At 37.6% G+C, this 25616-nt stretch overlaps 2 protein-coding genes across 2 annotated transcripts in view; one reads left to right on the top strand and one right to left on the bottom strand.

Annotated features, from left to right (window-relative positions):
- Window positions 1–3701: 3701 nt before the first annotated feature.
- Window positions 3702–20472, bottom strand: LOC115222641 (KIF-binding protein-like). The gene is made up of 2 exons (XM_029792957.2): window positions 18602–20472; window positions 3702–3850 (listed from the first exon to the last, which is right to left on the bottom strand). The coding sequence occupies exon 1, from the start codon at window positions 20431–20433 to the stop codon at window positions 18622–18624; it is 1812 nt and encodes a 603-aa protein (XP_029648817.2). The 5' UTR covers window positions 20434–20472; the 3' UTR covers window positions 3702–3850; window positions 18602–18621.
- Window positions 20473–20655: 183 nt separating this feature from the next.
- Window positions 20656–25616, top strand: part of LOC115222501 (trafficking protein particle complex subunit 11) — a 66256-nt gene continuing 61295 nt past the window's right edge. Inside the window, exon 1 of the mRNA XM_036511620.1 lies at window positions 20656–20775. The gene's annotated coding sequence lies outside the window, so the exon portion shown is untranslated. The remainder of the gene's footprint in view (window positions 20776–25616) is intronic.

Genomic DNA, 25616 nt, shown 5'->3' with positions numbered 1-25616 from the left:
CCTGCGGAGGTCGTTACCCAAGAAGAATTGAGGTCAGGAGGACTTGCAATAATGATGACTTTGTGTCCCTCTGTCCAGGCCTGCCAATGCAGGCTTTCCTGCTGGAGGCAGGAAACTTACTGGGGGGGGGGGGGCTGGACGAGGAAGATGAATGAAAAATGAATTTTGTTTTTTTTGAAATTTTTATACTTGTACTGTATATTAAATTTTTATTCTTGAATTGTAGATTGAACAGTGTTTTTGAGAGGTTATCGGTCGGCGAGCACCAGTGCCCCTCCCATTTTTATCGTTATCATCCTCATCACATTAATGTCCTTGTCCAGCCGGCAACTACTCTGTGTACTGCCCTTGTGGCAAACTATGTGAACAAAAGTAGTTTAAGCAATAGTGATTTCAGAGGCATTAAGCCAAACTAACAACTGATAAACAGATCTCTACACCTTAACCCTTTTGTTATCACATGAAATTTCATTGAGATCCCTTTAACCCATTTGCTATCATATTAGTTGAAAACACTAATTTTGTTTCAATTAATTTTAGAAATAAGGATGAATTTAATTAAAATAATTTTGTCATTAAAAACCTGGTGTTTGGAACATAAATTAACATGAAATTTTGAAGGAAGATTTAAATTTAGATAATTTTAAAGCAAGAAATTTCTATCAAAGAACTATGGGTATATTTCATGCAGGATAGTCTCAAGAAAATATTTGGATTTTGTTACCTGTCTCACTAAATCCAGTCATTCTATTTCAAATGTAAGATTCTTTATCTGTAATCCTTTTGTTTGTCATTCTTCAACATAAACATACACTATAGATCCAGGTGTGGCTGCATGCTAAGTTTGCTTCTTAATCACAAGGTTCCAGGTTCAGTGTCACTGTATGGCACCTTGGGCAAGTGTTTTCTACTCTAGCCTCAGGCCAACCAAAGCTTTGTGAGAGGATTTGGTAGACAAAAACTGAAAAAGAAGCCCATCATATATATATGTATGTTGTGTCATTGTTCCCCACCACTTCTTGACAACCAGTGTTGGTGTGTCTATGAGCCCTGTAACATAGTGGTACCAGGCTTAAAAGAAAAAATAAGTACCGAGATCAATTAATTCAACTAAAGATATTTCAAGGCAGTGCCCCAATATGGCTGCAGTCTAATGACTGAAACAAGTAAAACATACTTCCCAAAGGCACTTTACACCAGGCCAGAATGAGAGATGCAGCAAATCTTCAGTGAAGCTGGAGTTTTTCTTTGTATTGGTTTCTTTGTGTACTCTCCTCACAGCTACGTTGCCTTCTTACAGATCTCAACAGAATAAAGACTGTAGGACCCTAGAATCACTCATCCATACAGGGGATCCAAACATTTTGTCTTACTTTTAACAATGCTCTACATCAAGTAGCAGCTTAGTCCCTCAACATACAATATTGTAAGTCTAAGCTAAGCACAAGGTTTTATTAGGCCACCTACAGCTATTCTCGGGAAGCTGGAAAGTTTACTGATGATGGTTGTTGGCAGTTCAGCATTCAACCATGTTGGGAGTTCAACTTTTAGCCCTCTGATGGACAATCTTCCAAGACCATGCAGAAGAATGCTCAATTTTATATAAAAGGGTAGCAAATGTTGTAGGATAATGGTAGACATTGTGTCACTTCCATCAAAACTGCTGTTTTGCTATTTGTAAATTCAGAAATGAAGAGTACACCAGCCATCAGTAAACAAAATTCTATGCCTTAAAATGGATCTTACTAACACAGACCGCATGGGATCCATTCATTTTGCTTCAAACATACGAATTCCAAGAATTTTTTAATTTGAAGATTTCTAAAATAAAGAATACTCAAAACACCAGGATGACAGCAGCAATGCCAGAAATGAAGATGGTGTCATAATTATTTTATGACTTATTCACAATGACTGTAGGACAAGACACATCTGAGACAGAAGTTTAAAATGTTTCTAGATATTACATAGATAATAATAATTCAATATAGTTTATTACCTTTGGAAACCACAATAAGCATTTGTACAGTGTTCATTTTTATTTCCTCTTCCAATATACTCAAATCAAATGTTGGCCCTCACTTCATACCTATTGAAATATCAGAGTTAACCCTTTAGTCACCGTATTTCTATTGATATACACTGCCTTTATTTCAATTAATTTTGAAAAAAAAAAAAAAGAATTTAGTGAAATAAACCTGTCATTATTAAACTGGTCTTTAGAACATAAATTAACAGGGAATTTTGATGGAAGGTTTTAATTTAAATCAAGAAGTTTGTGTCATAGCAACAGGTGTGGTCTCAGACAGGTTGGTATCTAAAGGATTAATTGTAATTTGATGGAGCTCAAGGTTTATATTTTATGTCTAAAAGCTCCTTGCTTATAAAGCACCAGTTCTAATCTATATATATAAAACTGTAGTTGTGTGAGTGTCTGTCCCCTTCGATTTAGATTTCTAAATACTCCCACATTTTGCGGTGCAGTTTAACCAAATTCGGGTATCTTATAGTCGTGATTCATATCAAGCCCGTCTGGGTATTAGCGCGCGTCTACGATGAGTCTACGATTTTAAAAATAATTTAACATTTTTTATTCCATTTTAATGCATAATTTTTCGTGTGTTGATGGCGGCGGAGTTGGCGTCCATGGTCATACCTGCACCTGTTTGCTTCTCTCCCTCGTGAAGCTGTGGGGAAGGGTGTGTAAAGAAATCAACGTCGTAAAGCGTTGTCAAGGAGACCAGCGTTCTTTTAGAACAACGACTTCATGGCTTGAAGATACCAAAACAGAAATGGCTAAGAAAGCCCGAATTGGCAGCTATAAGGGAAGTAAATCTCTAAAAATGCTTATATAGTTATTTCCCTTACAAACCCGAGCAACGCCGGGTGATACTGCTAGTCTCTAAAACAAAAATGCATTTATCTACAAACAAAATATATATCAAACTGAACAACAGAGAATGAGTGTTCTCTAAGAATCAGATTTATAATTTCTGGACTCAAAATGACAGTAATTTATTATACAATATTAAATTAAGATAAAGTCTGTCTCGAACCCACAGGTCAGGACCATATCCCAGTTCTGTGACATTTAACCCATTTGTTACCATATTTCTATTGAAATATACTTGGCGGGTGGGGTGGGGGTGGGGTTCTAGGCGAGTTTGTCTAAAATACAATTAATCTAAATGCAATTTGTCTAAAACACAATCTGACTAAAAAATAAAAACTTTTACTTTGTTGATAAATTCATATTTTTTGTTCAGAATTTATAATTCTTTGGGTTTATAACTAGCTGCTAACTATATTTATAAATATATTAGGATTATTTTAATACAAAATGCATAAAAAACAAAAGATAGTATTTTTTACTGAAAGGACTCATTAAATCTGAAAAGGAAAGGCTGTGTGCTATACCACGAACATAGTCAGTAATATTTTGTGCATCAAAATTTTGAACAAGACTTTTTATTTGTTTTGCAGCATCTTGATAGCTTCTTCTGTTTTGTCCAGCAATAACAGAAACACAAGCAGTAGTGAAGCTTTCTCTTTTAATCCATGTAGGGTATATAACTGGTGAAATAACAAAGACACTGTTTTAAATGTGTGGTCTGCATACCAGCGACTGCTTATTGATAAACACTGTAAATTACACTGTGTTGCAAATATCACAATATACTTTTCAACTGGTCCTGAGTCATAAAGCAGAAATTGATCACCTATAAAAGATTTAGTAAGTCCAAGTGGGAAAAACTATTTCACTGCAAGTTGATGGTAGGGCCAGTCCAGTAAGGGTTTGTTGCCTTATAGATGTTGTTATATATCTCAAGGCATAGGTGAGGATATAAACCACAGAGGGATAAAAATATCCAAGATTATACTGGTTGAATACCTAACAATATAGGCACATACATATATATATTATTAATATTATTAAAAACCAAGAGAGAAGATGGAGACAAGCAGTGTTTCAGTATGAGCAGAATTCAGGTTAGTAGAAATATGTTTGTAACATATTTCAACTGCTAAAGGCAAATACACTGCAGTTACGGTAGAAATAAAAAAATCCCTCTTTTGATAAGTTCATTCAGAGTTGCCTCTCTTAGGTACATCTCATTGACAAGAGTCAAGAAACTCGAAACATCGATTCTAAGATTCCTGAGAGATGACGACACTGAACAAAGAGATTTTTTTTCTCCATAGTAACCACAGTGTATTTTCCTTTAGCAGTTAAAATATGCGACAAATAAATTTCAACTAGCACAAAATTCTGCTTATATATATATATATATATATATATATATATATATATATATATATATATATATAATATATATATATATATATATATATTATATATATATATATATATAATATATATATATATATATATACAGGCACAGGAATGGTTGTGTGGTAAGTCGCTTGCTTACCAACCACATGGTTCCGGGTTCAGTCCCATTGCGTGCCCTTGGGCAAGTGTCTTCTACTATAGCCTCAGGCCAACCAAAGCCTTGTGAGTGAACTGGGTAGACGGAAATTGAAAGAAGCCTGTCGTATATGTGTGTGTGTGTATGTTTGTCCCCCCCTAACATCGCTTGACAACCGATGCTGGTGTTTACGTCGCCATAACTTAGCGGTTCGGCAAAAGAGACCGATAGAATAAGTACTAGGCTTACAAAGAATAAGTCGATTTGCTCGACTAATGGCGGTGCTCCAGCATGGCCGCAGTCAAATGACCGAAACAAATAAAAGAATATAACTTATGGAGAGAGAGTAAGTTGAAGGCTATAATTATTGTTTTAACAACTACTTTTACATTCCCACATAGGTTGGACGGCGTTAGTTGCGAATGAGGGAGGTGTATGCATGACCTTGTGGCTGACAACTTCGTTTCCTAAAGATGTAGTTGCGTATTCAGTACCCACCAGGGGACGCGTCTTCTACAATAACTCAGACTGACAAATGATTTTTGAGAAGTTTTAGACGAAAAAAGAAAGCTGGTTTGTGTATCTGTAGTTGTTTACAATATGTACTTCCTTGAAAATCTACGAGCTGCAAATGGTAATGTTGTCATTTCTTCAGTCACCAAATTATCTATAGCCTTTGCGTCTTTAAAGATGTGTGGAAGATCTGTAGATCCCTTACTTGAAAAACAGGTAAGAGTTTTAAGATTTAATGTAAGGAAGGACAGCTGACTGTAAAACAATACCTCGATAATATTCATCTAACCCAAACCAGCATAGTAAACCACCAATAAAAAAAAAAAAACAAGTACACACTTATAGATTTCAACCATCCGATACCAACAGTTTCATAATAGTGTGGCTTGAGGTTTTGTGTGATTACGAACAATGATGGATACCAAATTGTGGCAAAGGAAGAAAGTGTATGAAGGGAAGTAAATCACACAGGAAGTGTAGTATTGGTTGTTTCCCATGTCTATTTTCGATGCAAGAATGAAACATTTTGTTACTGTTAGAATACATCTGATGCATTTACATTTAGTTGAAATTCATTTCATATGAGAGTAGTTAGAAATAGTGTAAAATGTTTCAAGACACTGTCAAAGACTTCAAGGTAAATTACAGTGAAACTGTTGTCCATTGACGCGCTTTTTTTTATTTAAATTTTCATCATCATCGTTTAACGTCCGTTTTCCATGCTAGCATGGGCTGGACGGTCCGACCGGGGGCTGGGAAGCCAGGAGGCTGCACAAAGCTCCAGTCTGATCCGACAGTGTTTCTACAGCTGGATGCCCTTCCTAACGGTAACCACTCCATGAGTGTAGTGAGTGCCTTTTACGTGCCACCGGCACAGGTGTCAGGGGATGTTGGCAACGGCCACGATCGGTTGGTGCTTTTTACGTGCCACCGGCACGGGTATCACAACTACAATTTCCATTTGATTTTTATTTTGATGTTGATGTACTTGACTCAATAGGTCTCCTCAAGCACAGCAGGTCGCCCTACGATCCAAGGTAAGCACAGCAGACCGTCCTGCAAGCCATGAACTCACTTCGTTTGTTGGGTCTTCACAGTCACAGCATATCTCCAGAGGTCTCGGCCTTTCACGATTGCCTCTGTGAGGTCCAACCTTCGAAGGTCATGCTTGACCACCTCATCCCATGTCTTCCTGGGTCTACCTCTACTCCGGATTCCTTCAACTGTTTGGGAGTGGCACTTCTTCACACATTTCTCCTCATCCATCCGTAGTACATGACCATACCAACGCTAACGTCTCTTCTGCATGCCACATCCGATGCTTCTTATGTCCAACATTTCTCTCAGGGCACTTACACTCTGTCGTGCGTGAACACTGACATTACACATCCAGCCTACGCATGTCTTCAGCAGTCACGGCCCATGTTTCACTGCCGTGAAGCATGGCTGTTCACACACATGCGTCATACAATCTACCTTTCACTCTGAGCGAGAGACCCTTTGTTGCCAGTAGGGGAAGAAGTTTTCTAAACTTGGCCCAGGCTATTCTTATTCTAGTGGTAATACTCTCTGAGCATCCACCCACCCCCCACTACTAACTTGGTCACCTAGGTAGCGGGAGCTATCAACTACTAGTTTCTCCCCCTGGAGTGTGATGGAATCTGTTTTCTGAGTATCTGTGGTGTCTATTGCCCCTGTGCATCTGCGGCACATGAAAGCTATCTTCTTAATGGCTTCTAGAAGTCTCTTTCTTTTCAGAATCATTAAAAGCAAGTGCACCATCATCCATGCGGACACATTTCTCTCCTGTGACATCACAATTTTCTCTTACACACTGTCTTGCAATCCGAAATACTTCAGTTCTTTAGTCCTCACATTGCTGGACATTGACAAACTTCTTTTCCGCTTCATACTTGGTTATTTATATCTGCCGCCCAGCCTCCCTTTTGGCTACCTGGTACAATTCACTGCTACCCCCACCCTTCCAGGCCTGTTTTTTTGCTCTAATGGCTTTGTCTACCGTACTATTCCACCACCTCGTAACTCGAGGTCTCGAAGGGACTTTACACCATCCGAAGTCTTGGTCTATGGCACTCAGAAAGCTGTCTCATAGGAATTTCCAGCTACCTTTCTATGTCCAATGTCTATAGCTCCTCCTCCCTCTCCTCAAATTTCTTGATGAGGATGTTCCTAAATTTCTGACCATGTGAAGGGTTCTTTAGCTTCCAAATTCTTCTTTTCTGGATTGGTATCCTTCTGGCCTCGAGCCTAAAGTCACTAATGACTAGCCTATGCTGGGAGGTAGTCTTCACCCAGAAAGGTCTTTGTATTTAAGAGCAACCCTGCATCCCGCTGTCTGGTGAGGATAAAATCAATCTGGCAGAGTCCCTTGATTGATAGGTTATGCGGTGGCTCTCTGGCTTCCTGAAGTTAGTGTTGCAGATTAAAAGGTTACATGCATCACAGAACTCCAGTGGCCTGGTTCCCGCATCGTTTCGGGTGCCACCGTGTAACCCAGTGAAGATACCAGATTCCTGCCCAACATGCCCATTAAAGTTTCCAGCCACAAAGATGAGGCCATTGCCACTCATCTTTGAGGTAGCCTGTAGAAGGGTATCATAAAAGTGGTCCATCTGAACATTTCATAGCCCCGCATGTGGGGCGTAAGTGGAGATAATTGTAGCTGTGCTGTTCTGCAGGATTAGCCTGATCTTAAACACTTTATTGCATACCCTAACAACCTCTATGACCTTATCCACCCATTTCTCTGCAAGGAGTATGCCCACATCCCCCTACACCATCCATGTTACCTTGCCAGAAGACTTTATACCTATGTGCCTTGCCTGTGAGGACCCTAGCTGATACTCCTCTCCATCTTACCTCTTGTATGCAGCATACATCAAACCATCTCCTTTCAAGCATCTCTACAATCTCACTAGACCTGCATTTCAGTGTGCCAACACTGAAAACTGGGAGGGGAATGTGGAGTAAGGTTTGAGGAGGATGGATGTTATTCAGCGCCTGAAAAGAAGAGTGTTGTTGTGGTGTTTGTTTTTTAGGCATGCTTCATCAGTTTTCTCTTCCGACCTGACAACACTCAAGCATTCAGGCATGTTAATATTGCTGCTCCTACTGGAGGTAGGAGACGTTGTTAGCAGAGTTGTAAGCATAAGCATTATGGTCATCGAATGATGTAGATTCAAGCGGTGAAGCAAAAATATGTTAGGTTAAGAGGGAGTCAGCTGAAACTGGTTGCATTTGTCCAGGTAGAGGGGGATTGCAGGTTACCACCAGCGGGGAAGGGTTCAGACAGAGAGAGAGGAAACAAGCTCATTCCTATATATACACAAGCGCAACCACACACAGGAACAAGCAAACATGGACAGCCAAATAGCTTTCTCCATCACTTCATAAGGCCAAGGAAATTCCTGAGTAGTTGTTGGCATGTTTCTATACAGAATGAAAATGGGATGAAAGACAGCCAGTTAAGTAGGTGGGCAGATAACCTGCTTGCATTTGTCCCAGTAGAGAGATAGAGTGCAGGTAATATAGGGAACGGCACCAGTGAAGAGGGGGGGAATTGGGAGAAGAGATAACTGGAAGGGGTGGTGACAAATTTCTAGACAGAATGAAACATAAGATAGTCTGTGAAGTGGGTGGGTGGATGAGCAGCTGGGCAGGTTGCATTTGTCCTAGGAGAGAGAGGTGAAGATAATATATGGAGAACAGCCCAGTGAGGAGGAGGGTGGGAGAATAGACACAGGTAATGGTGGTGGTATATCTGGTGTAGATGGTGGGAAGATAGAGATATCTGGAATTGGCAGTGGGGGTGGGAAAGGGCGGGCGCACTGCGAAACAGCAAAGTTTTGTTTGGGGACAGAAGGATGAAAATATGGTAATAAGAATGAGATTAAACAGGAGAAACAAGTAATTAACCTATGGAAATTACATGAGAAATAGAATTAAAATTATATTTTGAGGGGACATTTTCAATGGTTAGTTCATGAAAACAAGCTGTTAATAAATAATACATTTAAGTGTTAATGGCGAATGAGTAAAAGAACAGAAAAAATGAGAAAGAATCTTAGCTTAGTTTCCCAACATCGTTTGGCGAAGGAATGGAATGAGACCACATGAGACGGGAGTGTTTAAACAGATAATCTGCAACTGGAAGCGAGTTTAGTTTGGGGACAGAGGGACGAAAATAATGGTGACAAGAATTAGATTGAATGGACTGGGAAACGAGCAAAGTTTTGTTTGGGGATAGACGGACGAAAATATGGTAGTAAGAATGAGATTAAACAGGAGGAGAAACAAGTAATTAACTTAACGAAATTACATGAGAGATAGAATTAAAATTATATTTTGAGAGGACATTTTCAATGGTTAGCTCATGAAAACAAGGTGTTAACTGTATAAAACAAAATTGCCTCACATTTAATTACGGATGGGAGACCGAGTGTAGTAGACTTATAGAATCAAGAGCGATCTCATGCAAGTTAGTATCAACATTTAACATCTGTTTACCATGCTGGTATGGATTGGATGGTTTGACAGGAACTGGCAAGGCCAAGGGCAGTACCCAGTTCCATAATCTGCTCTGGCATAATTTCTACAGCTGGATACCCATCAATTTACAGTGTACTAGGCGCTGTCACCAGTGCTTTTGGCATGGCACCAGCACCCACACTAATGCCTTTTACAGAGCACCTTGGTTTTAGGATATTTATTTTAATATGGGGTAGGACTGCCTTTGGCAGTAATTTCAGTTTGAATTCTACAAGGTACGGACTCATACAAAGCTTGAATTGTTTCCAGAGGAATTTTTGTCCATTCTTCAGCTAAAACAGTCTCCAGTGTGTGTGTATGTAAAAGGGAGTCATGTGAATGTTTGTGTGTGCAATGGAAGTGGAATGGTGAAATTCAATGCTGAAAGAAAAATCAAACAGCATTTCAACTGTGTGAGTATATGTGTGTATGTATGTGCATGTACAAGGGAAGTATGTGAATGTTTGTATCTGATTATTAAGTACCTTATTTATATATAAAATACTACAATTAGTTGTCATTTTTGATGGCATGAGGCCAGCTAGTAATACAATAATGTTCTTTATTGTTGAAGTTGACAATCATTCAATTACTACACATTGAAATATTGAGTAGGCATTCATCACCCTCTCTCCACTCTTCTATTCCAAAGAATAGCAGCGAGAGGTATTGGGGAGAGTAATGGAGTAGACACTACTAAGGAAGGAGTGTGGACAGAAAAAAGGAGAGACATAAGGCTTAGAGAGATAAAATAAGTTGTATTGAGTTCCCAGGCTAATCCACATGATAAGGGAAGCACGAACAGATGTGAGGGAAACAGAGTATGAAAACAGTAAATATATCTGATAATGTAAAAATCAAATACAGCTTAGAAAAAAAGGTCAATTTTACAAAACTTTCATTACAATGCCATCTACAAATGCTTTTTTCTCATGTGAAATGTGAAGTGAAAGAAAAGTAGTCGACTTCAATAATAATGGTTTCAAATTTTGACACAAGGCCAGCAATTATGGGGGATAGGATAATTAGTTATACTGACCCTGAAAGAATAAAAGGTAAAACTGACCTCAGCAGAATTTGAGCTCAGTACATCAATAGTTATAAGAAATGCTGATAGGCATTTTCTTTGACAAGCTAACAATTCTCCCAGCTTGCAGCCATTCACTTCAATAATAATAATAAATATATTTACACATACATCGACAGACATGAAAATACATATATACACAATAACTCAAATTTTTTTTTTATTAAATATACAAAACCAATTTGCATAAAAATGCTACAAACAATTATCACATTAAAGCATAACAAACTTGAAATAGTTCCACTGTTCATAGATTTTTTTTTTTTACATAAAAGAAAAAAATTCACACAAGTTAATAGTTCAAATAATTATTTTAATGTTGAAAGAGACATGTCATTTATAAAATATAACTTAATTTATGTACCTTAAAATGTCAATTAATAAATTAGCAATTTTACATGAAGCAGATCAGAAGCTAATCGTAAGTAAAATGCATGTTTATAAATTAACTGTTGCACTGAAGCATGTGTGTGTGTGTGTTTAATAAATACTTTGAATATTTTATCATTCTTAATTGACCTTCAATACAAACGTGCTCAATTTATCTATGTCAGCTTTATATAAAGACCAACAAAAACAGGCAATAAAGAGCACAAACATTAATCCTAAATTCTGGGAGCAACACAGAGAAGACAAAACAGCATGGCATCACATCATCAAGATTGGCATAGAATATTTTTGAAAACATGAAAGAAGGAGGTAAATAATTGCAACGAAGTATTCGGTAACACCAACTAAAGCCTCCATTGAACATAATTTGTCATATGCAAACAAAAGGAGACAAAGTAAATTTAGCTGCAATATTCAAATAGTATGAAATTGAGTAAACTGACTCAAGGTCCGAAATTTGATTTTAAGCTTCCAACTACTTCTTAAGAGTTATCACATACATATATTTAAAAAAGAAAAATGAAGGATTTAAAACATTAGCTGAACACTGAAAGATTTCAATTAATTTTACAGAGTCAATATTCTATTTGGTGTAGAGCTTGCATAACTCTAATTAAATAACATACTCGCCGCCAAATAGAATATCTTACATAGAACAGTACAAATTATATGTGTTCTATGGAATAATTACAAATGGTCCCCACTGATCAAAACATTTATATGCTTGTTCTCCATTCTCAAGGATTAAGTTAAAAAATTAGATTAGAATTTCTTTATTATATCATTAATCTAAATATTATTGTTTAACCCCAGATTAACCTTGATTGAGGAAACCAAAAACAAAAGCATTCTTGCTATGAACACCCCATCTTTTATACAATCTATTTAATGTTCCCCTCATCCCATTTTTTTTTTAACTAGCAGGGTGTGATTTTCGGGAGATTTGACTGCATTATCTAGCAGGGCAACTGACCAGCATTAGCCCTAGGAAATATCTAGTGTTTATCCTGTCTGATTTCAGCCACAATTTTATGGGTTTCCTCATGTTGGTATGGGTTGGAATGTGTAAATTTTATCATGCCATTACAAGCCTCTGCAGAGAGGACTAAAGAGTCCCTCTCTACCCTATCATCATCATTATTTTAATGTCTACTTTTCCATGCTTGCATGGGTCAATTGAGTGTAAGTTGGGACTGAGTTTTTAAAAGCCAGATATCCTTCCTGAGACTGACAGAATAAGTAGCAGGTTTTAAAAAAAGTAATGGGGTTGATTCATTCAGCTAAAAATCTCCCTCATATCAGAGCTATGTATCCTGTCTTGTAACATTAATCCAGATATCCTTCAGATGAAACCCTTTCAGCTGCTTGTATTCAAAATCATACTTTCATTCATGACTATAAGTGAGGATAGGCATAGAAAACGGAATTGAAGTTAACAAGTTTGGCCTTTTTGTATCAGCCTCTCTTCTTGAAAGGCTGATAGAGGGACTTTGAGGGGATTAACGTCATAGTCTTTGTGACATTAATTCTCATCCTTGCCTTGCAGCACTCAGCAGTAAGTTCATTCAGTACATTGTGGAAATCACCTTCTGAAGAGACAAGCAGCACCATGTTGCCTACAAATCTTACACCAACTGATTGTGATACCACTTTCACAATGGCCACACATGTCAATCCAGTTCATAAAAATTATGAAAAGGTGATGTGACAATACACACCCCTTCTGAAATTCAACACCTCTATTGATAGGACAGATAGACATGAACTATACATATTTTTTCATGAGATGCATACATCTACACAATATGCTTTGCCTAATTCTAAAACAATTACTCATATAATTTATGCCAATATCAACATTTTGTATACCCATTCACATTAGGAAATAAAATAAATTTCATACAGAAAATGTTATCATACTTATCACTGTCTATTAAAAATAAGTATCCCCTTTCAAGCTTAACCAATTTTTTAAATTTTTAATTTTAAGTGGTTTAATCAAAGGAGGTGGGGGTTGATTGTGCCTACGACAGTCCAAATTGCACTCAAGACTGATATGGTTATTGCAGGAAAAAACTAAGATGGGATGGGAATTCCCAAGGTGGTGCAGGACCTGAGGAAGTAGAAAGTATGGATGACAAGAGAAATTTGGGTGAAGGTCACATGGCCCTGAGGGACAGAAATTATAGTAATAATAGAAAAGGCAGAATGAAAAGACAGTGAATCTTTACGCGACTGGCTAAAGTGTATTGCTGAACAATTACATCAAGAGACTGCTATTAGATGCAGGCCAAGAAGTTTGTGTGAGTAGCACACAAACGTTTAAAAGAAAAAAATCTTGCATAATCTTTGTAAACGATAGGCTCATTAAACTAATGTTGTTTGTTGAATGCACCGGTTCTCGTCTGATCACCAAAGTTAAGCAACGTCAAGCCTAGTTAGTACTTAGATGAGTGATCACTTGGAAAACCTAGGGGCAGTAAGAATCTCACACTTTAGGTGTAGGAGTGGCTGTGTGGTAAGAAGCTTGCTTCCCAACCACATGGTTCTGGGTTCAGTCCCACAATGTGGCACTTCGGGCAAGTGTCTTCTATTATAGGTTCAGGCCAACCAAAGCCTTGAGAGTGGATTTGGTAGACAGAAACTGTAGGTAAATATATATGTGTGTGCCTGTGTTTGTCCCTTACAACTGCTTGATAACCAGTGTTGGTGTGTTTACATCCCTGTAACGTAGCAGTTTGGCAAAAATAACTAATAGAATAAGTACCAGGCTTAAAACAGAAGCACTGAGGTCAATTCATTCAACTAAAATTCTCTAAGGTGGTGCCCCAGTTTAATGACTGAAACAAGTTAAAGAATGCATTGGATAAAGAGAACTTTTCTAGCACAGACTAAACAAAGGAATTAGCTATCCTTGTTGAGAGCAGTATAATAGACAAGGCAAGTGACAATCATAGTGTCAAGGCCTTTGGTCCATCAGGAATTCCTGCAAAGATTCTCAAAATATCTGGTGGTGTGACACACAGCCTAGTCACCGGGTAGTTAATCCTGTTGTACCGGAAGGTATCATAGCCAATATCTAGTGGAGCAGCATTACAATCAGCTGCTACAAGAGCAATGAGGATAGTAATGAATTCAATGGGCAGCTAGTTCAAAAGAGATCGGTTTTCGGCTCTTCTTATTCATCAGTCCTCCAAGCCATAACAGAGGAGTTTAAGACTGGTTGACCATGTTAGTTAGTTAGTTAGTTAATTTGGCTCAAAAGCAAATAGCAAGGCCATGTAGGGGGACATGGAGTTAAGTACAGGGTGGTGTTCATGTAAAGAGTTCAGGCCACTTGAGGTCAAGGGAGGCTTTGAACAAAGCGGTTGTCGGCATCTTCACCATCTTGTCTGGCAGCTTGTTCCACGGATCCGCAACCCGGATGGAGAAAGCTCCTCTCCTTCGATTGAGATGAAATCGTCACAGGTAGAGCTTTTCAGAATGACCCCGCAGCCGACGCTCTGGAGCAGGAGTGAAGAACAGCTCTTTCGAGAGGTTACACTTTCCGCTTATGATGTTGTGGGCGAGAATGAGATCACCACGGCGGCGGCGTTTTTCAAGAGAATAAAGGTCGAGCGTCCTCTCTTTAAGTTGATGAACTTGTTCTAATAGCTGACTCTGTAGTAGACTTTGAAAAGAAATCTCAGGCAGAATTCTGCTTTAGGCACGCCATGTAACCCCTTGTAACTTTATCTTTTGTGGAATTTTCAGAAAACTTTTGTGAACTTGTGTTCTACACATGGGAATTCATAAGACTATGAAAAATCAAAAACAAAATTTTTTTTTGTGATTTAAGGGGTATTTAGCTGCTATTTTCAGCACATCGCATGTCTACCTATTACCGTCCTTGTTTGTTAGCCTGACATATTGATCTTTTTCAATATCTTTCTCCCCATAAACACATTTAACATTGCTGGGATTTAAGCCAAAAATTCGGACTGTCTATATTTTAAATTCATAAAAAAAAAAAAAAAAAAGTGCAGGAGTAGCTGTGTGATAAGTAGCTTGCTTACCATCCACATAGTTCCAGGTTCAGTCCCATTGCGTGGCACCTTGGGCAAGTGTCTTCTACTATAGCCTCAGGCTGACCAAAGCCTGTGAGTGAATTTGGTAGACAGAAACTAAGAGAAGCCTGTCGTGTATATCATCATCATCATCATCGTTTAACGTCCGTTTTCCGCGCTAGCACGGGTTGGACAGTTTGACCGGGGTCTGGGAAGCCAGGGGCTGCTCCAGGCTCCAGTCTGATCATATATATAATATATATATATATATATATATATGCGTGCAGATAGATAGGTATGTGTGTGTTTGTTCCTCCAACATCACTTGACAACCAATGCTGGTGTGTTTACGTCCTCGTAACTTAGCAGTTCAGCAAAAGAGATCAATAGAATAAGCTTACAAAGAATAAGTCCTGGGGTCAATTTGCTCAACTAAAGGTGGTGCTCCAGCATGGCTACAGTCAAATGACCGAAACAAAAAAAAAAAATGTAAAAACTGTTTTTTTTATAATCATATGAATTCCCGTGTGTAGAAAATTTTCTAAAAATTCCAAAAAATAAAAGACCAGCAGATAAGTGGACAAACTTCTAATCTCATCAGTAAAATGACCGTGTTCAATGTATAGAAATGGTGTATGTAGAAATGCCACATAATGTACCAAATGCAAACTGCAGAAACATAAGAGGTGCAATGGAATTACATGAAAGTTAACACAGAACATGAACTTTGTGCGATAGATGTACAAGAACAATGGATACTAAGAAGACACAAGAAATAGATTTCCTTGAATGCCCAGAAGGGTCTTTTGAGGTAGCAGATATTTTCTTTACCTAAATAATCTAGTTAGCAGTGGATAAGGTTGTTCTGAAAGCATGGTTGCTAGAATATGAATAGGATGAAGAAAGTTCAGAGAGCTACTGTCTTTGTTGGTAACAAAAAGTCACTGTTTCAGAGTGACAAGTAATGCTAAATAGTAGTGAAACATGGTCTGTGCATGCAGAGGAGATGTGAAAGCTTGAAAGAAACCCAGTTAGCATGCTCCACTGGGTGTGCACATCAGTGTGTGTACAACAAAGTGTAAATGAATCGAGAAAAATTGGGCATAAGAGACATCAGATGTAGTGTGGAAGAGAGAAAGCTGCACCAATATGGTTAGGTTATGCATATGGACGAGGACAGTTGCATAAAGAAGTACCAATTGTTAAAAGTGAATGGAACCTATGAAAGAGGGAGAACAAGGAACAATGTGGTGTAAAAAACTTTGGGTCTAGATGTTGAGCTTCACTGATGAGATACCAAAAGATGGAGATGATTGGCAATTTGCTGTACTTGAAAAGACTCATCTTTGTAAAAATTAGGCCCTAAAGACATGTCTATGTTCCTGCACACAATCTGTCCTTGACAAAACTTTCCAACAATTCATTTTCGTAACATCTTAATCTCCACCTGTGTTCACCATTCATTGCATTCCCCTTCCACTCTATCCCCTTTTACAAACTTACCTACCCAAATACTCTGTACCACTTCACTTACATCCACTTCCCATATATATATATATATATTTAAATGGTGGTGATAGGAGATTAGTACTTCACTTAGAAACAGGCAGGTGTTAGCATCGAGGACATCTGGCCTTAGAATTTTGAAGATTATGCACTTTTGATTATGTGAGGGCTATATCTAAGAGGATGGTTTCAGTCACCTTGCTTACCTGCTTTGAGTAGGTTAGTAACAAAACACATGTGCCATAAGGTATAGCACATATATACATCACTGTAGAACTGGTGAAGTTCTAATGAGTGAGCCAGCCTGAAGAGTCAAAAGGTCTGACACTGTGTAGTATGTTGATGTGTGGTGGTTAGCCATGATGATGTAGTAGTTGGGACACTTTACTAGATACTAAGACAGCAATGGTTAAGTGGTGAGATACAAATCAACAGTTATCCAAGTATCTTATATGTTAGTCAGGCATATACATAGGCTTTCTTATTTGTAGAGGACAGCAGAGAAGGCACGTGGCTTAGTGATTAGAGTATTTGGCTCACAATCATAAGGTCACGAGTTCAATTCCTAATTCCTGACTACATGTTGTCTTTGAGTAAAAATGAGTTGAATCATTCAGTGTCACAACGAATCGCTCTGAGAACTAAGTTAAGAGCATGCATATCTGAGGAGTGCTCAAAAGAGTGGGAGAGTCAAAAGAAGTCATAGATATAGACTTCAGACAGGAGGAAGTGAGCTAAATTTGCCCTCAAACATTTGATGATGGTTGGAGGATTTTAAAGAGACAGCAGAGAAGTTAGATCAGGTAACTTAGAACGTTTAAAATCATTGTAAAGATTTTCGGCTTGTTCTACAAAGCAGTTAACAACCTAGACTATAAAAATTACTACTAAAATACTGTGTTGGGATGAGTATTGACAAGGCAATGTGGTATAAAGTTTGCTTCCCAACCGCATAGTTCTGGGTTCAGTCCCAATGTGTGGCACCTTGGGCAAGTGTCTCCTACTATGGCCTCAGACCAACCAAAGCCATGTGAGTGCATTTGGTAGGTGGAAACGAAAAGCCCGTCGTATATATATATATATATACATGTGTGTGTATGTCTTTGTCCCACCATTCCACTGCTTGACAACTGGTGTCGGTGTGTTTATGTCCCCCATAACTTAGTGGTTTGGCAAAAGAGGCTGATAGAATAAATACCAGGCTTTAAAAAGAATAAGTCCTGGGACCGATTTTTTCCATTAAAACACAGCATTCTTTCGTTTTGACGTGAAAAATTACAACGGTAATTTCCGTGAGCACATGTCTTGTCAACTGTTAGTGGATCTATCGAAATGGAAAGAGAAAGCTAATCGGTTGTACGTGCGTGCTTGTTCCTGTGTGTGTGTGTGTGTGTGCATGCTTCTTGTTCGTGTGTGTGCGTGCTTGTGCATGCTTCTTGTTCGTGTGTGTGTGCGTGCTTGTTCTTGTGTGTGTGTGTGTGTGTGTGTGTGCATGCTTGTTCTTGTTTGTGTGTTCTTGTGTGTGTGTGTGTGTATGCATGCTTGTTCTTGTTTGTGTGTTCTTGCTTGTGTGTGTGTACGTGCTTGTTCTTGTGTGTGTGTGCATGCTTGTTCTTGTTTGTGTGTTCTTGCTTGTGTGTGTGTGTGTGCGTGCTTGTTCTTGTGTGTGTGTGTTTGGTCTTTGTCTGGGCGCTTGTTCTTATCTGTGGTGTGTGCATGGTACTTGTTCTTGCGTGCGTGTGTGTGTGTGTGTTTACCGAGTACTGTGTTGTGATTTTCCGAGACGGTGATCCAGTATGACTGAAGCAAGAAAACGAATGAAAGAATATGTACATAAAAATAACAACCTTTACCCATTCCTACAAACGACCACAGAGAAGGGACATTACTCATGGCTTTCGCATGTTCTCCCAGGTTGATACAGTTACTAACTTCGAAGTTAGATCTGTTCATCACACCCAATGAATTATTAACTGCATTTACAATCTACTTAAAAGTCCCGATTAGAAATACGAAAAAAAAAAAAAAAAAACTTATCTAATTAAAAAAATATCGTTTAAAGAGAAATAAAATCAGTTTACCATAGAAGAAAACAATAAGATTAACATGTGATATCAGCTGAAGGGTCCATTTTAAGTTGTTCTATTTTTCTGGGCAAAAGTTCCACCATTTCTTCACATATATGCAATTCATTAGCAATAAATTCCGATCCCTTTGGGTCCTTACGACAATAATCAACAATACATTTGAAACATGCAAGCCTTCTTTCAATATTTTGGATTTTCATCTCCGCATCTGAACAAATGAATTTTGTGTAAAGGTTGCCGACACAAAAATATGCAATTAATGTTGGACGAGCATCAGATTCGTCGAGCTTATCTGGCAATTGTGCACGACCACCTTTGATTGAATGGATGTATTTCATATAATGGTCGATGCTCTGAGAGACTAATAAGTTAATTTTTTTAATTGCATGTGGTGTCCTCGAAGATTCCTCGTTTTGAAATATGTTTACCTTGATGTCTAATAAACTGGAGTATGTTTCTGCAAGTTCGTACATTAATTGACGACAAACGTGGAGATAATGCTGCGCATTAAGAGCTTCGAGTAGTTTACTTAGTAAATCTATGCGACGCTTCTGCATCTTACACTGTCGGTTTTGGTCGGTTTCAAAACACGCTAACAGTTTATAAGCCTTACTATGATCCCTCATTATTTCAACATAATCATTGCAATAGCTATCAATAACATAATATTCTTTCGCGTCATTTAACCACTTCTGAACAGCAATAAATACTTCTCGTGCAGACGGGAAATCTTTTACAAATTTTGCAGGCATATTTTCTTCCAGATCTGTTAATTCCAGTTTGAATCGAGCTGTGTTTTTATCCGAATTTTCGGGAGTTTCAGTTTCAGCAATCGGCTCCTTATCTGCATTATGGTCAGCTTCCGATGAATTTTTTTTCTCATTTACCAAATCAGTTCTGTCCAAATGTCCGATAAGATTAATTATAGAGAATTCTTTAGAGGACTCAAGAAGCGACAAACCATATTTTGCCCAACAGCGGCTGATGTCAGCTTTGCGTCGTGCAATGCTGTCGTTAGTACTTTCAATGGTAGAGTCGTCAGCTTCCTGTAATATGTAACAAGAACTAGCGAGGCAATGCCTTGCCATCATATAATCATCCACACTAAGATAGTATTGAGAAAGACTAGCAGCATTTATAGCCCATTCTAATGGGTTATACTGGTTTGATTCTAATTGTCTAAGTAAAGTTTGGTGACAATACTTAGCAGAAAGTTCTCTATTGCCTTTGCCAGCATAGACCTGTGCTAGATAAAACATTGTATGAGTGTAAGTATTTTCGAAGTGTACATCACGATCGTGTTCAATAAGATCATTATCCTCACCTTCAGGTCGGAAAAGTTCTTCGACTGAATGAGGGGCTCCACCTACTTCATGTTTAAAATCATTGTAAAGATTTTCGGCTAGTTCTAAATACTTCACGGCTTCGTCCAAACCAAATTCTCCTCGGTGGCTCCACAGAATCCCTAAATTATTGAGGGCTTCTTGGTATATGTTGCAAGAACTCTTGTTCAATTTATGATCCTCAATGTCTTTTAAAATTTTAGTAAGGTATTCCTCACCGACTCCCAGTTCTTCTGTCTCAAGATGATTCACTCCCAGTTGAAGATTTAGTCCTGCGATTAAAATTTTCGTAAGTAAATCATTTGTGTCAGTTAAAAATGTATTCATTTTATCACGCAAGGAAAGTAATATATCTCTAGCTTTGTATTTAGATTTGAAAGGCTCATTTTCAGGATCGTTCTTTGATTCTTCTTCGCTAAGATGCTTTGCTTTTTTATATTCTTCATAGCCTTTCTCAATCATATAACAGCGTGAATCGGCCATGTTTATAGTTTCTGCAGAATGTATTTTATAAACCGAAAATGTTCGTGTCATTTAAACAAAACATACGAAATCACTTGTTGATATTTAAAAAGGTACAGTTCAATAAAACTCCTAAATTAAGGTTAAAATTTTTTAAAAACATTTCTTACATCGATCTTATTACCAAAGACATTTACATTTTCAATTTAAAATTATATTACCAAGTTGTTGTAATGATATCTATTTGCTGCGTTATGACACTGCAATTCCGTATATTTCAGATGACCAGAAGATATTGTAATTAGATAAATTTTTTTTTTAACCGATGCCTGCTCTCTTCATCCGGCTCACATTGACGAAGTAGTAAGTTTACTTATTATTACACTCTGTACTTTTAGATATATTGTATAACAGTGAATAAATGTGTGAAATATAGAACCAAAATATTAATATATTGTTAGAAAAGGGGCGGAGAAATGTGTTGAACGAGAATCAAAATAAATGTTATTCATTGATTCAGTTGACTTCTGAATGAATAATGCAAAGCTAAATTGAAATTCTCCATATATATATATATATATATATATATATATATATATATATATATATACACACATATATGTATAAATAATATACACACATACGTTCGCAAATGCACACATATATGGTATAAAATATATAAATGCATATACTTGGTATGCCTGAGAGTATGTGTGTGTAAGTAGGTATGTCTGTATATTTGCGTGTATATGTATGTTTATGTATATAATTATATACGTGCGTATATATATATATATATATATATATATACGTATGTATGTGTGTACATGCATGTATGTATTAATTTGTGCATAAATTTATATATATATATACATACACACACACACGCACGCACACCGTGTGTATGTGTGTGTTTTTGTGTATCATCATCTTTTAATGCGTGTCTCCCATGCTAGCATAGGTTGGACAATTTGTATCCGATAGGTTTGAATACTGCGTCACGCTCCATTGTCTGCTTTGGCTTAGATTCTATGACTGGATGCCATTACTAACACCAATTATAGAATGTACTTGATACCATTTTTTTTTATGGTACCAGCACTAGTGACAACACCATATAGCTTACAAGACTAAGATCCGTTTTGACCGAGCAGAGTGGGAGACAACATTTTACTTGGTGATGTAAAGTATGAAAGAAAGAGTAGAAACAGATTTCTTGTGGTAGCGGAGGTATATGACTACCTCCAATTATACAAGAGTGGGTGGGAATAGTTGGGATAGAGCTGGAAAAGTTGAGCTGGTGATAGTGATAACGTGTCAGGGTGGGCTTCGGGGACAGAAGAACAGAAAGTGGGTGAGTAGGAGGGGTTCCAAGAGTGTGTGGAGAAAGTGAGAGATGGTCAGAGATGAGTTAATGGTGGGGTGAGCAAATATACTGAATGAAGAACAAGATTGAGGGAGAGAAGGTCCGATAAATATGATTTGGATGGAAAGTAGGGGAGTGAAGATAAGTGATCTGGTAGGGTTGAGGATGAACAAATGTAGAAGAGTTATGTATATACACATGCATACATCCACTCAAGTGCAATATCAGTGTACATGTGTGACAATGCGCAAATGTGCTGAGGGAAAAGTTGGGCATAAGACAAATCAGATGTAGCATGCAAGAGAGATGGCTATGATGGTTTGGACATATAGCTGTATAAAGAAGTGCTGTTCACTTATAGTGAATGGCACCTGTGGAATATGGAGACTCGGGAATACATAGGATGAAGTAGTGAGGGCCAGTCTCAAGGTGTTGAGCTTCACAGAGGAGATGACAATGGACCAAAATGTCTAGCATTATGAGGTCCTTGGAAAGACCTACCCGCCACCTCAGCAAAACTGAGTTAAGGAAGTGCTGTGTATCGCACCTACATGTAACATTAATTCACACACCCCATACCCTCTCCACCCTTGCAGGCAAATGCTCTGTCATCTCTTTCTTCTGTCACTTCTCAATATATACCCATATTTCATCACTCACTGTATTTCATTTTCCCTCCACTCTCCCCCTTTGCATGCACTCCTGAACACCCTGCTCACTTACCCTGTTCAATCTTCTACCACTTCATTTACATTCACCTCCTTGTACTTTGAGGGTACACTCTGGCACATCACTACCATCTCTCTCTCTCTTCCTCTAACTCTGGTAACCATATCTCCTCTTTAGTATCTTTCTGTCCTACAATTATACTTTAACCTCCCATCACCTGATACAAATCCACTTTCCTCAATACCAAAACCCATCTCACTTGAGAGATTTTTGTCTTGCAAGTTACTAAGTGGCCTTGCCAGTGCTGGTGCCTTGAATAAAGTACCCTACATGCATGTAATGTGAATTTATATATAGATATATATATATATATATATATATATATATACATACATGCATGTATATATGAATGTATATATACATTCATGTATATTGATAGAGGCCAGTCATGGCTGGCCACTATAAGATTTTTCTGCAATATAAGGATGTTCTATCCTATTTATGCTATTCAGTATTTTTATTATGCATTGAGAATAGAATATTTCCATATCTGTATATTACAATACATCTCAATGCTTCAAAAAAAGAAAACAAACTTTGTTTACATACATCATAACTTCACATTTATGTATACATACATTCATGTATATAAGAATGTATGTATATATATATATACATTAATGTATGTATATATATATATATATATATATATACACATTCATGTATATAAGAATGTATATATATATATATATATATATATACATGCATGTATATGTACATGCACATTGCTCATATAGACACACACACACACGCTCTGCTTTCAGTGCCAGTTTTTTGCTACCATGCAACATTGCACTTTATATTTGAGCATCATACACTCTACTTTTCTCTGTCATTGGAAGAATCCCTTCACTGCTAGCAGAAGTAATGGACCTTTATGCGTTTTTTTAATTCCGTTTTTATTTTGGCAACTATGCTTTCAGAGCAAGCATCTCTGCTGTTAAGTAGATCACTCAGTAAGAAAAGCTAACAACTATTAATATAGTCCAATAATAGAAGTACATTGTAGCTTCAAGTTTTTTTATCAAGCAAATGTTAAACAATCAGATGATAGCAATGGACCTATTATTGAAATTCCATTTTACACACACACATGCATATAAAAGCATGGCTCTGTACTTAAGAAGTTTACTTCATTCACAATTACTTAGTTTCTGGTTCAGTCCCACTATACAGCACTTTGAACAAATACAGTCTACAGTAGCCATGAGCCCACAAAAAATTTTGTGAGTAAATTTGGTATGAGTGTGTGTGTATGTATGTGTTTCCTTGTCTGGACGTTGCACACCAGTTGTGCTTACAATTGTAAACAAACATAGTAGTGTTGGTTGGGCCATTTTCTCTCCTCTGCATCCCAGTTCATTGTATTATTTGGTTTTGAAGGACTAAGGGAAATATTACCTTACTTGGAAACAGGTGAGGGCTGACAACAGAAAGTGCATCTAGCCTTAGAAAATCTGCTTCAACTGATATTGTTTAACTAATGCAAGCAGGGAAAAGTGGACTTTGAAATGATTTTGAGAGAGAGATGCCTATGTAATAGAAAGGCCATAACAACAATATAATCAGTTTCTGTGATTCATTCGGGGAAAATATGACTAATCTCTGAAGGCGTGACTGTGTGGTAAGAAGCTTGCTTCTCAACCACATGATTCTAGGTTGAGTCCCACTGTGGGACCTTGGTGAAATGTCTTCTACTATAGCTTTGAGCCGATCAAAGCCTTGTGAGTGGATTTGGTAGACGGAAACTGAAAGAAGCCTGTCAGTGTGTGCTTTTGGCGATTTCTGTTCCATCTTTGGACTTTTCCCTTTCTCTTTTCCAATGAAGAACTAATACATTTCTTGTGCACATCCTCAAGTTCGTTTTTTTATTCGTTTATTTGGATTGATTGTGTGTGTCTTTGTCTACCCCACCATCGCTTGACAACCGATGTCGGTATGTTTACATCCCCATAACTTAGCAGTTTGGCAAAATAACTGCTAGGCTTACAAAGATTATGTCCTGGGGTTGATTTCTTCAACTAAAATCCCTTTGAGGAGGTGCTCCAGCATGGCCGTAGTCAAATGCCTGGAACCAGTAAAAGAATAAAAGAATATGTAGGCTACTTGGAAATATACAAATTTATTGAATTCTTTAAGATTTATAAAAGATAAGGAAACTGCAAATTGGGTTGAGCAACATCAAAGAATGGACAAGAGAAGCTACCTCTTGTGTACTGGGGTCTTCCCCTACGCTTGTAGATTTTCTTTATTGGTGGATATTATTTGGATCGATGTCCAAATTGATGAGTGTTCTTATATGTAAACCTTCAACAGAATTTTGAAAATTTAAGCTTGTTAAATTTTTCCCAACCACTTGAAGTTTATTCTCAAAAAAAAAGTGGTAGTTTTGATGTAGTTTTGCATACGGATGAAAAACATATTCATTTTATTTAGGGATTAATAATACAGTTACAAGCTTTTAAAGTTACGTAATAACAACCAGGTGAAAATATTGAAATACTTCCTACGTGGTTGGAAGAAAATTAGCATCCTGATTATTTTCCTTAACGTCGTTTCTTAACACAGTAATAATATGCTAATTATATATTTTTATAATTCAGCGGCGTGAAGGAAGCAAAAGTTCTAAATTTACATTAGATGCCACGTAAAAATCAATCAATCTAATATACAATACAAAAGAAAATTGATAACGAGATTAGCAAAAATGGGATATTGATGTTTCGCATGTTCGTGTGTGTTGAAGTGGTATCAAGGGGTGAATATATTGGTTGTATCACTAAAATTCAATTATTGAAAATCAGCGAGCTGGCAGAATCGTTAGCTTGCGGGAAAAAAATGCTAAGCATCTCATCCATGCTTGCGTTGTGAGTTCCAAATCCACCTTTGCGGGGTCGATAAAATAAATACCAGGTTGAAATAATCAACTAACCGCCTCCCACAAAATTTTATACCTTGTGAATATAGTAGGAAGGATTATTTAATCCACGCCCTTAAGGAACATGATCGTTATCACTTATACAAATGGTGAGAATCCAAAATTCAAAACTGTTTGGTGGACGTCGGAGATAGGTAGCACCAACAAGTTGGAATTTCTCCATTTTGTCGG

The sequence above is a fragment of the Octopus sinensis genome, linkage group LG20 (genome assembly GCF_006345805.1).
Source record: "Octopus sinensis linkage group LG20, ASM634580v1, whole genome shotgun sequence".
NCBI lineage: Eukaryota > Metazoa > Mollusca > Cephalopoda > Octopoda > Octopodidae > Octopus > Octopus sinensis.
This window is presented reverse-complemented; position numbering and strand designations above follow the sequence as displayed.